The 14,758-nt window shown below is 57.6% G+C and overlaps 1 protein-coding gene across 1 annotated transcript; it reads right to left on the bottom strand.

The window, feature by feature from the left end:
• Positions 1–908: 908 nt before the first annotated feature.
• Positions 909–10,214, bottom strand: TSPO (translocator protein). The gene is made up of 4 exons (XM_077169099.1): positions 10,135–10,214; positions 3,837–4,045; positions 2,089–2,227; positions 909–1,355 (listed from the first exon to the last, which is right to left on the bottom strand). Exons 2-4 carry the CDS (start codon positions 4,016–4,018, stop codon positions 1,167–1,169), a joined length of 510 nt encoding a protein of 169 aa, XP_077025214.1. The 5' UTR covers positions 4,019–4,045; positions 10,135–10,214; the 3' UTR covers positions 909–1,166.
• Positions 10,215–14,758: the final 4,544 nt, after the last annotated feature.

Genomic DNA, 14,758 nt, shown 5'->3' with positions numbered 1-14,758 from the left:
GTCAGAATGAACTGTGTGTCCTGTCAGGTCATTTCTGAATGCAAGGGAGAAAGAGCAAGTGCAAGTAAACTGCATGGCCTGCCCAAGTGACACCAAGACCATCACATGCAAAAATGTCATGACCTGAATGAACGTTTGTCGACAACCAAAAACCAAACGCCCCAGGGCCGGCCCCATGCGGCTGCTTTGCAAAATACTGCAGGAACACAAGACGTTTATTAACAGGAAGGAGGAGAGGCATTCCTCATGCAGGGGCCTGCCATGGGCTGGGCACTTTGCTCATGCCTCATTAATCCAAACACTGCCTGGGGAGGTGCTGGGTCACCCATTTGGAGGCTGGGGGGACACCTCCAGGCCAGTGGGACTGGGCAGTCTGCAGAGCCTGGGCTTATGGACCAAGCCCTTACTGCCTTCCACCACCACCCCCCACCCGACCCCCACCCCCGCTGACAGGGAGTCTGTGGGGCTGTTCCTCATGGGGTGAGGCTGGGCACTCAAGGGGCAGGTCAATCAGTGTCCCCAGCGCTGGCCCCAGCCTTGTCCTGGGCAAGGTCCTTCGAGGGTCCTGCTCCCAGCAAAGGCAGGCATTTAGCCAGGCAGGCTGTGCACCCGGTGCCCTGCGAGAACCCAGCTGGCGTCCTGGGCGCTATGGAAGTGGAACCCGTCAGTCCCCAGCCAAGCAGCAGCCTGAGCTGTGTGGGCTCCAGGCGCACGTGGGCCTGCTCCCCAGGTGGCCGCTGTCCCGAGGCTCCACCTGGCAGGCCCAGAGTGTTGAGGGTCCTAGGAAATGTGGGGGAGCCCTGGCCAGGGACCAACCTCCTTTCCGACACTCCACCCTGGGTGACTTGGCCCTGTCAAGTCAGCACCCAGGCCTTCCCCTCACCCTTTGTAGAAAATAGAAAGGCCACTACACAGGAAGTACAAACTTTATTTGGCTTATAAAACTCCACGTTTGACAAGCATGCTTTCAGCAGGGCGGGAAGTGCAGGATGCAGCTGTGGATCCCTTCCTGGTGGGGCTTGGCCAGGGTGCCGAAGACAGCCAGTGACTCCCGGCCAAGACCCAGCCAGGCTAGCAGGCCCGGTGGCCGCGAAAGCCAGTTGGCCATCACCGACAGCCCCCAGTGGGCAGCGGGCAGCAGCCACGGTGCTTGGAGGGTGGCACCCTCACTCTGGCGACCGCCGGCCACTGCGCCGTCCACGGTTGTCCCGCCACACGCAGTAGTTGAGCACAGCTGTGAAGGCCAGCCAGGCCAGGTACGGGTAGAGCAGGCGGGCAGCTGGCGGGCTCACCTGGTGCCAGGCCATGGCCGTCGCCATAGCCACCCCACCTGTCAGGACGAGGTCCACCAGGGCCTGCAGAGACACGGGGGGAGAGGGATGGGGAGGCTGAGGCGCCTCTTCAGCCCGGGGTGTGTCCAAAACGGACTGGAGGGAGCACTGGATTATGAGTCAGGAGCCTCACTCAAACCTCCAATCCTTCCTGAGTGATCTAGCCAGGCCCCTACCTTGTCCTCAGCCTGTTTCCTCCTCTGTAAAAGGTGAGCCATCAACCCAGGTGATTGAGTGGGGGCCTTGGTACCCCCCACCTCTGAACCCGGAGCCTCCACAGAGGCCAGCCCTCATCTCCCAGCAGTGCAGGGAGGCCCAAATAAGAGCGTGATTGAGAGGGAAGCCCAGTGTAAACCATCAAGGGCCGTCCCCAAGAGGAATAGTAGGTTCCACCTCCTGCGGCCAGAACTCAACTCCATGGACGCAGGAGAAATCTGCACAAGCAGCGGGGCAGTCTGCAGTCCCCAGCACCCAGCGCAGTGTGGATTTCCCCAATGCGAGGAACCCTAAACCCAAGCCATGGCCCTGTCTGGCTTCAACCTGATGATTTCATTGCTGAAGGCTTAGGGAGGCTGCAGGGTGCTTGTCCCCTGGGAGCTTCTGAAGAGAACTGGGTCATGAACTGTTTGCCTCCCCCGACCCCTGACCTTTAGACTCTGACCCCATCTGGGATGTCATGTCCCCATGTCCCCCAAGGGAGGGGGGCCCTCCACCGCTCATCTCCAGGGACCAGAAAACAGGCCACAGCCACACTTACCCAGCCCATTTGGTGGGCACCAAAGAAGATGGGGGGCCATGCCCAGTTCAGGGCCAGCTGCCCAGCATAGAGGCCCAGGGGAACCACGGCCTCCTCTGAGAAGCCTCCCAGCTCTTTCCAGACCATGTAGGAGCCATACCTGAAAGAGAGGCTGCTGTCAGGGCTCCAGTGGGGCAGAGGCCAGGAGCTCCAGGGGCACTCTCTGAATGATGGCTCGGGCACACCCCTGTCTTCAGGAAGCCCACAGGTCAGCAAGGGAGACAGAAATCCTGCCCTGCCACTGACTGCTGTGTGACCTCAAAGAAGTTGCCTGACTTCTCTAGGCCTTCATTTCTCACAGGGTTGCTGTGGGGGTTAGACCTAGCAAACCCACAGTGCTTAGGATAGAATAAATATTTGCCATGGACATCATCACCAATGCTATGAAGGGGGAAGCACATGAGCCATGTAGGGGGAGAGACTCCTTATTTAGCCAGGAGCACTGCATAGAGGATGAGACATTTCAGCCAGGCCTTAGAAGATGAATAAGAGGTATTCATGAATTCATGATGAATTTACAGGAAGAGGAAACAGAACATGCAAAGTGTGGAGCTGCAGGGTGAGGTGTGAGGGGCACAGGTGAGGCAAGTCTGGGGATCTTGTTTTAGGGGTTCTTTGGGGCCACAAGAGCAGCACCACCAATAAGCACAGCTAATGGTCCCCAGCACCTGTGTGTGCCAGGCCCTGCCCTAGCCCTCTCCAAGCGTTAATTCATTTCATTCCTGAGATAATGCTCCAAGTGGGCAGGACCATCAGCCTCAGTTTACAGATGAGGAAACTGAGGCACAGGGAAGTGAAGTGACTCCGAAGATCTTTCAACAGGCAACAGGTAAAGCCAGGATTTGAACCCAAGTGGTATGGGGCCAGAGCCCCAGCTCTTAACCAGAACTTGCCCAGGACCTCAGAAGGGTTCCCCCCAAGAAGGCTTGGGCCAGATCCTGCTCTCAGCACCTCAATGGTGGAAGAAGGCTGGGGGTGGGGGCCTGGAGGCTGACACAAACTGAGGCAGAAAGAGTGGTGCCTGCCCAGAATCAAAGCGGAAGCGCAGGGCGCCCAACTGGGGAGGGCCTGAGGGCCAGGTAGGGCACGGGCAGGTCCAGGTGACACCCAGGTTTTGGGGACCGGCCTTATTCCCACCAGAACCCCCAACACTAGGTGTGGCCCCTGAGGCGCCCACAGTCCCACCCTGAGCCAAGCAGGGAACATTCCAGGAGGGCGGATGCTGGCTTCGCCCCCGGGGCGCAGTCCCCAAGGCAGCCACCGGGGACGCCCTTCCCCCCTACCCCGCCCCCCAACTTCCTCCCCTTTGCAATCCCCGGGGTCGTGTCTCGGGGGCTTCTGGGGGGAAGGGACTAACCCAAGAGCAACCGAGAGCTCCTTGAAGGGTCCCTGCTCGCAGGCCCCGTGTCCATGTCCCTCATCTGTAACGCAGGGCCCGTGAGGATCAACCCAGGTACAGCCTGGCGCCGCTTCTGCTCGGGCTGAATCATCGCGGGACCCGCCCCGCCCCGCCCCGCCCCGGGCTGCACCGACCCTGCTCTGAACTTAACCTCACCCCGGGGTTGTGAAAACCGCCAGGATGCCAGTGAGGGGCCGAACGGTCCCTGCCGCCCCCCCGGGAGGCCGAAGAGGAGAAAGTTCGATTACGCAAGGGGGCGGGCCCTGCGGCGGAGACCCACGCCCCGGCCCAGCGCTCCTGCCCCACCTACCCCATGGCCGAGTAGAGCGTGCCCCAGATGGGGCCCAGGGTCCAGCGGGGTGGATGCCACGAGGGCTTCTGCAGGCTGGCATACCAGCGGAGACTCTCTCCGCGAACAAAGTAGGAGCCCAGGAAGCCCCCCAGACTGGGCACCAGCGTGAAGCCCATGGCAGAAACCCAGGGAGGGGCCATTGCTGCTGTAGCTGCTGTTCCCGAAAGCTGTGGAAGAGAAGATAGGGGCCCGGTGACCAAGCATTTCTCCAGGACCTACTGTGTGCGGACCCGGGGCCAGGCCTATGGTGCCCTTGGGTGCCACGGCAAGTCCCACCCCTCACTCCCACCTCCCCCGTGGACAGAGGGCTCCAGCAATCAGGAGGCGCAGAGATGGAGGGCTGGGGGCCACGGTTCGCACCCCCAGCCCTGCCATCCTAGCCTACGGGCAGAAGTGAACACATGTCCATCCAAACTCCTGCCTCCCAATCCAGAAGGAGCCTCTGGGGTGCCCCCACTCCCACAGAAGGACTCCCACACAGCTCCTTCCCCAGCTCTGAGGGTCTTGTACTCTCTCACCCTTACCCTAAACCTTGAGTCTCTGGGCAAGTGGGCCCCTCCCCTCTGCCACCTCCTTTAAGGTCAGTCCGGGTCCCCTCTGCCAAGAAGGCTCCCAGCCCTCCCACCCCAGGCCAAGTGCCAGCCCTCAGCGGCTCAGCAGGGCCTCCATTAGTCCCCACACTGCACTTCTAGCATTTCATTCATTCATTCATTCATTCATTCAGTGAGTCACATCAGATAGGCCTTAGTTCAAATCCCTGCCACTCACCGACCTGCTGTGATTTCGGGCAAGTTGCTTCACCCCTCTGGGCCTCAGTTTCCCCCTCACATTGCCTACATTGGGCCTAGCCCAGCATGCAGCTTGGGGTAGTCTTTGAACATGGGTGTTTCACCACTGCCCCATGGGCCCACCCTAAAATCACCCTACCTGCCCCCACCCTGTTAACCAGAGAGGGGGAGCAGCATCCCTGGGTCACCCAGTACTCCAGGGCTAGGCTCTGCCCAGGTCTCCAACTTGCTCCTACCCTGAGGGCTCAGGCCCCTGGAGTAGCAAGAGTTCAGGGCTGGCATACGTAGGCCTGGACGCTGCCACCCCCCCACCCCCAGGGCTGGAGGAAAAACCCTCTTGGCCCTCCACAGTCAGATGGGCCTGAGGCTCCAACCCCAGTGGCAGAGCAGAGGGAACCCAGTCATCAGGGCCCCCTTTCCTGGCAGCTCTGAGGTCATGGAATAGCAAAACTCCGTGTGGGCTGAGGACCTACTACCGCCTGCACAGGGCCAGGCACCTGCAGCCTAAGCAGCTCATTGGGCTGTGAGTCCAGCAAGAGGAGTCTGGGCTGGCACCTGGGACCAGGGCTCCAGGCCAGCTCTGCCCAAACCTGCTGCAGGACCCTGACTCAGTTTCCCCATCATGAAATGAGGGGTTGAACTCCCATTAATTAATTCTACCTGGAGAATCAGCAGGTTCTGGGGTGGGGCTAAGGTGCCTGTTTACATGACACAAGAAGTCAGACAATCAGATATGGTCCTGGAGTGGGGGCTGGGGACCCAAGAGTGGGTGGGGAGGTCCTGAGGGTGCTCACACCTCACAAGGGCACCTCTACCAGGGATCAGGGAGGGGATGGTGGTGAAAGGACAGTAAGTGCTTTCCCCACAGTCCCACAGTGGACACAGGAAGGAAGAACCTTCCAGATGGGGAGGCTAGCCAGGCGCGGGCCGGCGGGGGCTCAGGCAGGGGGCTGGGGGTCAGGGGGATGGAATACAGCAGGGTCTGCACTTGGTCTGGAAGCTTGGGGAGGGGAAGACGTGCTGGCACCAGCAATGCCCCAATCCTACTCACGGAGACAGACACACATTTCTGGGGCGCTCCTGGCCAAAACACATAACCAGGTCTGATCCCAAGACAACACCATGGAGGGAGCCTTCAACAAAATGCTGACCACAAGTCTACCCTCTACGAATGTATCAAGGTCATGAAAGACAAAGAAGGGCGGAGTGGGCTGTCACAGATTGCAGTTGACTACGGAGAATTGAGGAGGACAGGTCACATGGGATCCTGGGACAGCCTAAGGGCAGTAGAGGAAAAAATGAGTGAAATTTCGAAGGAGCTCTGTAGTTTAGTAAACAGCGTTGCGCCAACTTTGGCTTCCTGGTTTTGCTAGTTGCACTGTGAGGGGAAGCTGGGAGAAGCATATGTGAGAATTCTCTGTGATATTTTCACAACCTTCCTGTAAGTCTAAAATTAGTACAAAATAAAATGTACAACAGTGCACGGGTGGTTCAGTGGTTGAATGCTTGCCTTCCATGCGGGAGACCTGGGTTCGATTCCCAGACCTTCCCCCATCCCCACCCCCCCCAAGAAAAAAAAAGTTACCACCGAAGTATCCTGGTTTGTATAACAAATCATGTGCCCCCCCCACCATCCCTATGCTCAATGTTTAACTTATGGTCTCTCCTTGCTCCCACCTGGGTGACCCTGACACACCCCCTGCCCCCCTGTGCCCAGCCTCTCAGCTCCACCTGCTGCCAAAGGCCCCGAACCCCACTCCCACCACCTCACTCCTGCTTGAGGACCTCGGAGGCGCCCACGGCTTTGTGGGCAGGGGTACCCGCGTTCTCTGACACAACACCCAGTTGGGGTTGACGCTGGGCGGGTGCCCAGGAAATTCCCAGGGGGGATACGCCCACCTTCCGGCTCCTGGGGTCTTACAGCTCGCCGTCCAGTGCCCCGCTGCGCAGAACAAACGAGGCCCTTCCAAGACCGCAGGACGGGCAGTGGGGGCTATGTCTCGAACTCAGGTCTGAACCCCAGGCTCCGCCCACCCCAGGCAGCCCCCTCTGCCAGCCTGGCTGCCTTTATCCTGCCCTGGGCCAAAGTTCTCACGTGCCAGGAGGTACCCGGTGGCAGGATGCCCCACGTGCAGAGAGCCTGGGCAGGGAACTCAGGGCCCCTTGGGGACAGTATGGCCCCTGAATCGCTTGGCTGGGGATGGCAGACAGGGGAAGGACCCACCATGCTGAGTTATACTGCGCTGCCCAGACAGGCCTGAGAAGCTCTGGGATGGGGCCACCAGGAGAGCTGGGGAGGGTTAGGGGGCCACCAAGGCTGGGAAGGGGCCTGGGGTTCAGGCAGAGGGCAAAGCCACCCATCAAACCTGCAGTTCCAGCTCCCTTGGAAGGTGCCCAACAACCCAAACCTTCGCTGGGCCTCCAGCTGCTGGGGGATGCCAGGCCGAAGGTTCTACCCAGGCCCCGGACTCCTGGGGCCCAGCCTGCTTTGCAGGGTCGTGGGGAGGCTCAAGCAGGATGGGACGGGAGGGCGAGCTATGCACACCCCCGGTGCACACCCCCAAGGCTGGGCCATGCCAGCAGCTGGACACTCAATGGGTGAGAATGAGTGGAAGGCCTGGCTCTGCGGGAGCACTTCTGGGACAGAGGCCAAGAATGGGCAAAGCAGAGGATGCAGGGCCGGGAGAAGGTTCTAGGCCGACCCACGGGCCTCAGGGCCACGGCCCTGGTGGGATGCAGGCCGTGGGGAGGGGACCAGAGGCTTCTCCCCTAGGGTGCCTCTCCCTCAGCTCTCCACAGAGGACTCTTCGCTGGTCCCATTTCCCGGGTAAGGAAACCTTCCAGGTCCCCATGACTCCAAGGCTCCCTCCCCTCCTCCAAGAGGATGATGCGTGTGTGACAAGGATGTCATGGGGCGGCTTCACCTCCCCTCTCTCACCTCCTCCCTCTTCCTAAAGCTCACACGGCCACACAGAACACTCCCAGCCCGGCCTCAGCACCCTCTGCCTGGTGCCAGAAGATTCCCTCAGGGCCAACGGCCAAGCTCAAGCTCCCTCCACCCGCTGCCAATGGCCCAGTGAATAGGCATGGCTGCCCCCAGACTTCACGTCGGCCCCAAGGTGGCTGCTTCCAGGCTCTGCACCCCCGACCCCACCCTGAGAGTGGGATCCAGGGTCTTCTGTCCTTGTGACCCTTCACCCCTGGCCAGGTGAGCCAAACCCACTCCTGCCCCTCGGGGCTCATCCCCTGGGCCTCTTTGGCCCCATCTGCTAAGTGGAAGTTAAGCCCGAGGGCCTTGGGGGCACCCTCTGTTCTCTGAGGTCTCCCTATAGAAGGTGACAGAACAGCTGTCCGGAAACAGAACAGAGCTTTGTCCATTCACTGACCCCCCTCCAGGCTTTGTCCTACCCTCCAGCCACCACTGCCCCACAGGCTTGTTGTAAGTCTCCCTCTCTCTCTTTTTTAAATGACTCCCAGTTCATCATCCTCATTATAATCTTTGTGGATCTTTTTCTTTATAAAGGTAACCAGTGTGACAAGAGGTAGGAAAAGGTCTGGAAGCTTCCACAACTAACAGGTAGCTGGGAAGAATTTACTTTATCTCAAATGACTGCTTTTTTTTTTTAACAATGCTAGCACATTCAGGTATTGCTTATACAATCAAAACTAATGAAAGAAAATACAAATGAAAGAAACACAGGTCCTCAAATAAAAGAATGAAAAGGCAAAGCAGGTAGAATAAGAAGTAGGGCTGCCCAGCTGTCAGCCCAGCCCTGAGTGGACCACTGTCGCAGCTTCTAGTGGGTCCTGCAGATGCTGCCCTGTTGGTGCACACACACGACACACAAACATTCACAACACACCAGACACAACACACCAGACACAACACGTAGGCAACACTCCCCACACACACATTCACAACACACAAGTACACACACCACAGGCAACACTCACACAGCACACATACACACTTAAACCACGTTAACAAGTGCTACCTCATACACACACCATACACATACCACACAAAGGCACACCCACTACACACGCACACAGACATCACCACACACACATACTCACTCACCAGCAGCACTCCACCATTCACAGGCACCACCACTTGCACTCACACACGTGTACGCATACACAGCACATGCACACTACGCAAAACACCAGAGGGCAAAGCAGCCTCGTTTTGGCAGAGGGCAGCAAGGCCTTGGAATCAGACCCTGTCAGTCCAAACTCTGGTTCCACCATGCTTGAGTGAGCCTCAGTTTCCCCTCCAGTTCAAGAGGCTCCTTCGGGGACCTGGGCCTGCTCCCTACTCCACTAGGGGCTTGCTTACCTCTCCCTCACTTCCTTTTCACACTATTGCTTCCGGAAGCTTCTAGGAGCTGAAACTTGCCTCCTGCGGTCTGGGGGGTGTGTTTCAGAGTGGGCACCCCTTCCTCCTCTTCCACCCCGCCCCCACCCCACCCCGCCCTTGGCCTCCACATGGACACCTGGGCGTCCGCCCACACCCTGGAGGCCCTGCCTTTTCGCTGAGGGCCTGCCATGTCCCAGCTGCCCCGGCACCAGCTTTCTGTACTGACCTCTCCTGACACCCTCTCCTTGCCAATGATCCTTTGGAAGTGCTGGGTCACTTGTCCCTAAGGGAGCCTCAAGTCCCACCCATCCTGTCTTCCATCCAAGACCACAACCAGGTAACTCCTTGCCTTGACAGGTGAGGCAGGGCAGGCACGAAACCTCCGAGCCCACTCCAGGCTCTTCCAAATCAGCACACCAAGCCAGAGCCATGGTCATCTGCTGAGCTGAACCCCCCACTCAGCAGTGTGCTCACAGCTGGAGGCCCCACGTACACTGCTGCCGCCCCCTCCCCAGTCCGAGCTCCTTTGCCCCAGGGACCGGGAACAGCCTTTCAGCAAGCCAGGCCGCTAGGGTCCATGTTAGACGGCCTGGCTGTGCCTGTGCCAGTAACTTCCTTAACCGGGCCTCACTGCCCTCCCCTGTGCAAGGGAAGCGGGTTGTCTCCAGGTAGATCTTCAGCCCGAGCTCGGCCTGGCATGCTGTGAACCCAAAGTGATGCCGGCACAGCTTTCGGCCTCCCCCGCCCTCTCCCGGCCTTGGTGTGTCCATCCGCGTAACGCGCGCCAAACTTCCCGCGGCTCCCTAGCCAGAGCTGGGGCGGGGCTAGACCAAGGCCCGCCCCGCCCCCACCCGGAACCCCGCCGCGCTGCCACCTGGACCTCGAGACCCCGGCCCCCGCCGCCCGCCCCTTCCCGCCCGCAGGCGCGCTAGCCGAACCCCAAGCGCTGCCTGACGCTGCCCCTCGGATCGCCGCCCCGAGGCTCCCGCCCGCCGCCTCCGGCCTCAGTTTCCCTTCCAGCCCCGCGGCGCCAGGCGGGAGCTGTCGGGAGTCCCACCGCGCGGGGCTCACTCCCCGGCCCCTTCCTCCAGGTCCGGTCCCTGCTCACCAGCGGACGAGGCGCGCTCGCGAAGGGCGCTGCGCGGCGGGAGACTGCGACTACTGTCCCGGGCCGCCCCGCCCGGCTGCGAGGCCCCGCCCGGCCCCGCCCTTTGGGCTGCACGCCCTGGCGCCTCTGCCCGCTCCGCGCCGCCCGCTGGCCTCCCCGCGGTGGGGGGAACCCCGTTCCTTCAGAGGCTCCCCGGCCTGCCAGGAGCGTTCCTGCCTTCCCCGCGGGCCCTGTCCTCTCCAGGTGCTCACCCGCCGCGCGCCACACCCGGCGGCGGCGGGGCACGGGGCGCCTGGTCTCCGCGGTGCCGTCCGCAGGCTGGTCGCTCCTCCTCTGAGCCTCACTTTGCCCAGCTGTAAAATGGGGCACGAGAGGCCGAGGTTCAGTGTAGGGAATCACCCCGCCTGATGGCAAAGCCCCGAACGCCGTCCCTTAAGCAACCCTGCCCTCCCTTCTCCGAACAAGCACCGCCGTTGTTTGGCTGTTGCCCCAGGGCGCAGAAGCAGCGCTCTGCACTGAGTGGTGGGTCCCAATTCTACCTCGGCCACTCTCGGGTTGGTTCTCTCGGCCTCCTTTTCCTCATCTGTAAAATAGGCACCGCGTCGTGGGGCGGATGAAGATGCTCATGCAGATGCTTGGCGCCCAGGAGTGCGGGCTGCACTCGCCACCACCTCCCCTGGGCTGGAACATCGCTTTATTACTGCAGCCAAGTCTGCTCGACCCGCAGCAGCCACAGCTACCCAAGCCCATCTTCCCCTGCCAGTCTGAATTGCAGCTTTTACGTGATGGGTACAGGAGCTTTGCACCTCCTTGGGGACCAGCCAAGATCCAAGTATGACTTTTCTGGGCCCTGGCACTTTTGCCTTCGTGGGCTCCTTCCTCCATTTAAGACACACACTCAATTATATTTTCAGATGCACTGGTATAAAATCAAGTATTAAAGTTGATTCCCTTTATCTTTTTCTTCTGATTTTAAAAGGACTTGAAAATTTTCTGTGGTTCCCTGAATGTCTGGAGGCCCTGGGCACAGTGCCTGCTGGGCCAAATGGAGAGTTGGCCTGACCACGCCTCCCAGCATGCTGCCAAACCCACCCTCTTCCCGTAGGGAGGTGTAGGCGCCTTGGCCAAGTGGCAAGCTCCGGAAGACCCAATGGGGAGGAGACAGTGCTACTTCCCTCCAGCCTCACCCTGCTGCCCGCGGCTCCAGGCCCACAGGAGCCCACAGGAGGCAGGGCTTTCTGGCCCCAAATACCTGCTGCGCACCAGGGCAGAGAGGAGGGGCTGAGAACCAAGCCCAAGGCCCCAGACCTCGTGCATTTCACACCCGTTTCGCGGAGGGGAAACCTGCTGGTCTGGATGCAGGTCCCACAGCCTCCCCGTTACTTATGTCCCCCTCCTCTCCAGACCCCCAGGGCCCCCACCTGAGCTTGGGCAGCAGCCATGGTCTCTCCCTTCTCTTCCCTTACAGCTGTTTCACACAATCTGACCACAGCCTTTTTCTGCCCAGGACACTCCATGGCTCCCACTGCCTTAGAATCCAGTCCAACCCTTGAACATGGCATCCCAGGCCCTGCCAGGACAGCTACTCTGCGCTTCCCACCTGGGTTTGCATGCACCGTCCCTTGCCTGCTGCACTCTTGGCCCCCACTCTGGACACCTCTATGTGTCCAAGTACAACCCGTCAGCCAGCTTCGCCCCAGGAGGCTCTTCCGGAGCCTGGGCTGTGCCCCTCCCCAAGCCTAAAGCGGGCAATGCCCTCCTCACCTCTGCATGCCACAGCACCGAGCCTGGGCACTGCTCTCGGGACACTTGGCTGTGTCAGCCTCAGAGACATCGAGCAATGTCCAGCTCCGGGCTGACCCGAGAGGATACAACGACCGCAAACGAACCCAACCCCTGGCCTCAGGCCTTCTATCGAGGCTGTGTGGGGCAGGGGAGCGGGGGGAGGGCACCTCCCGCCCAGTCCTCAGGGGACCTGCCCCACCCCACGTGCTCAGAGAGGTGACAGGCCTACACTCTTGGCTGCTAGGACTCAGGCTTCTCAACTCCAAGTGCACCTCTACTACAGTATTTCTCTTACGTGTTATTTTTCTATTTAACTTTATTATGTGAGTGATCCATGCTTACCATAAAGCTACTGGAAAATATAGACAAGCAAAGTGAAAAAAAGAGCTCCCCCTCCCACTCTCCCATCACCTAGGATAAAGCACTTTTCGCAGTGTGTGTTTCCAGGCCTTTCTGAGCGTGCACATGCGCTATGTGGACTCCATCACGCTATCAATGGCTCTGTCACTTTTCTCCCCCTTCCAATAAATCAGAAACCTCTTTCCATATTAAGACTGTCTACATTGTATTTTTTAAACTGTGAAATGTTTCACAGACAGAAATGTATATAAAATGCAGATGTACATTTAAAAACAGTAATAAAAAGAACCCGGGTGCACCCATCCCCTTGTGAATAAACAGGCATTAAAAACCTGCATCCTCATTGCCCTCTGGGACCTGCCCCAGGACTCCCCCCCCCACCCCCAGAGGTAACCCCTATCTGGACTTTGGTCCTCACTCTTCTCTAGGGTTATATTAACACCACCTCTGTAGGTTTCCCTGGGGAACTGTCATGATTTGTGGGGTTTTGGGGTGGGTTTTTTTTTGTATGCTATATGGTGGGGTCACATTTCATTATTTTTCCATGTAAGTATCCCATTATTGCAGCACCATTTGTTTTTTTGTTTGTTTGGGTTTTTTTGTTTGTTTGTTTGTTTTGCTTGTTTGTTTGGAAAGTGCCTGGATCAGGAATCAAACCCGGGTCTACCCCTGAACTATCCATGTATCCCGGTGTGGTGATTTGTTTTGAACAGCTGAGGCCCAGCTTGCTGCCGGCTGGGGGCAGGATGGGTGCTCTGAGCAGCCCAGAAGACGGCTGATGGGAAGGTGAAATGAAGAGGGCCCCTGGGCACAGGCTGGCCTCAACCTCCCTGAGTGTTGACAACAGCGCCTTTGGGGTAGTCCGAGAGCAAGGTCATGGGTCAGACCCGGGAGACACATGTCTCCCCAGGGTGGGGGGGATGTCTGGCAGGCTGAGACACAGATGTCCAAAAGCACGTGATCAGAGGGGTGGACTGTTCTGTTTCTTGCTTCTGCGCTCATTGCTAAGCCTCCCCTATGTTCAGCTCTCAGGAGTACGGTGAAGTCTGACCATCTGAGAGCTGGACGTGGAGGGAGAACAGACCATCAGCTCCTGGTCCAGCCCAGCCAGGGATAGGCGAGCTCACCGGACTTACCGCGAGACTCTTAAACCCACAGTACAGGGGTGGTGGGGATGTTGAGGGTGACTGCCCTCAAATCATCTGTCACCCTGCGCCCATCTGGACCGGCTGCTTGCAGGCCCAGTGCACGGTCATCCCAGGACCCCTCTTCACCACCACTCTGGAGACGCCACCACCCCAATCCATTTTCTGGACTGCACACTTTCCTCCATCTTGGTTTACCCCCCTTGTTTGCATTGAGCCCATCCATGAGTTCCTGAGAAAGAAGAAATAGATAATGGCTTATTTAAAAATCTTCTATTCTGGGCAGGCCATGGTGGCTCAGAGGCAGAGTTCTCACCTGCTATGCTGGAAATCCAGGTTTGATTCCTAGTGTCTGCCCTTGCAAAGAAAGAAAAAAAGAACAACCTTATATTCTACCCCCATATTTGCCTGATGCTTGTCGGAGTAGGAATTGAAATCTGGAGCTCATTGTCATTCAAAATCATGAAGACATGCTGTCAGCCAGCTTCCATGTTGCTGTGGAACTGGCTGAAACCATTCTGTTTCTTGAGTTCTTTGTATGTGACCTGATTCATCATTTCTAGAAGTTTTTAAGATCTTTGTCTTAATTTAATTACCTTAACTAGTTTATTCTGGAGATTGTTTTCAGTTCTTTTACCTAGGGTTTTCTTGCTGGATGAATTTGTTATCTACCTATTCTTTGACATTTAGTTCAGTGTTTTCTGGATCTCTAGCTTAGGTTTTGTTTAAGAGGAGAATTTTTCAGTTCTTGGTTTCTTGTTTCTTGCCCTGTTTGTATGGTGCCTTTTCCCCCCCACCCTTAGGAGGGTCTATGTAGGTATTATAGACCCCAGCCGGATTTTCCCAAACCAAACTGGCCTCCTATCAGGAGGAAAGAGTCACCTGTGTCAGTTTCCCCTGAGAGTGAGACCCAGCAGGTTAAAAGACCTTCCTGTGAAGTCTCTGGACTCTGTTTTTCTTATCCTGCCCAGTATGTGGCGCTTGTCTGCCTGCGGGTCCCACCAGCATAAGATGATGCGGTACCTTTAACTTTGGCAGACTTTCCCTGCTGGGGGTGAGCTGGAGACAGAAGAGAGGTTGTAGGCTGTTTTTTTTTTTTATCCAATAATTTATTTATTCAATTTCCTCTTGATAACAATTTCAAATATTTACAGATTTAATTTTTTGTCCTTATTACTTTTATTTATGTATTTATGGCTATTATGGTCATTGAGTAGTATTGTTAGGCATTAATTTATGCATACCTCCAACTTTTCTAGATTCTTCCAAATTGTCTTCCAATGTGATTCTATCAATTTACATTAGCATCAACAGTATATAAGAATTTATATTTT

The sequence above is a fragment of the Tamandua tetradactyla genome, chromosome 7, assembly GCF_023851605.1.
Source record: "Tamandua tetradactyla isolate mTamTet1 chromosome 7, mTamTet1.pri, whole genome shotgun sequence".
In the NCBI taxonomy this organism is placed as follows: Eukaryota; Metazoa; Chordata; class Mammalia; order Pilosa; family Myrmecophagidae; genus Tamandua; species Tamandua tetradactyla.
Note: the sequence above shows the minus strand (reverse complement) of the source record. Positions and strands in the feature narration are given on the sequence as shown.

Bases quoted from the DNA above. Each gene is read 5' to 3' on its own strand.
- TSPO (XM_077169099.1), bottom strand. From the start codon at position 4,018: ATGGCCCCTCCCTGGGTTTCTGCCATGGGCTTCACGCTGGTGCCCAGT. The intron at 2,228-3,836 runs GTAGGTGGGGCA...CCTCTCTTTCAG, and splicing joins ACGCTCTACTCGGCCATGGG to GTATGGCTCCTACATGGTCT. The intron at 1,356-2,088 runs GTAAGTGTGGCT...GTGTCTCTGCAG, and splicing joins GTGCCCACCAAATGGGCTGG to GCCCTGGTGGACCTCGTCCT.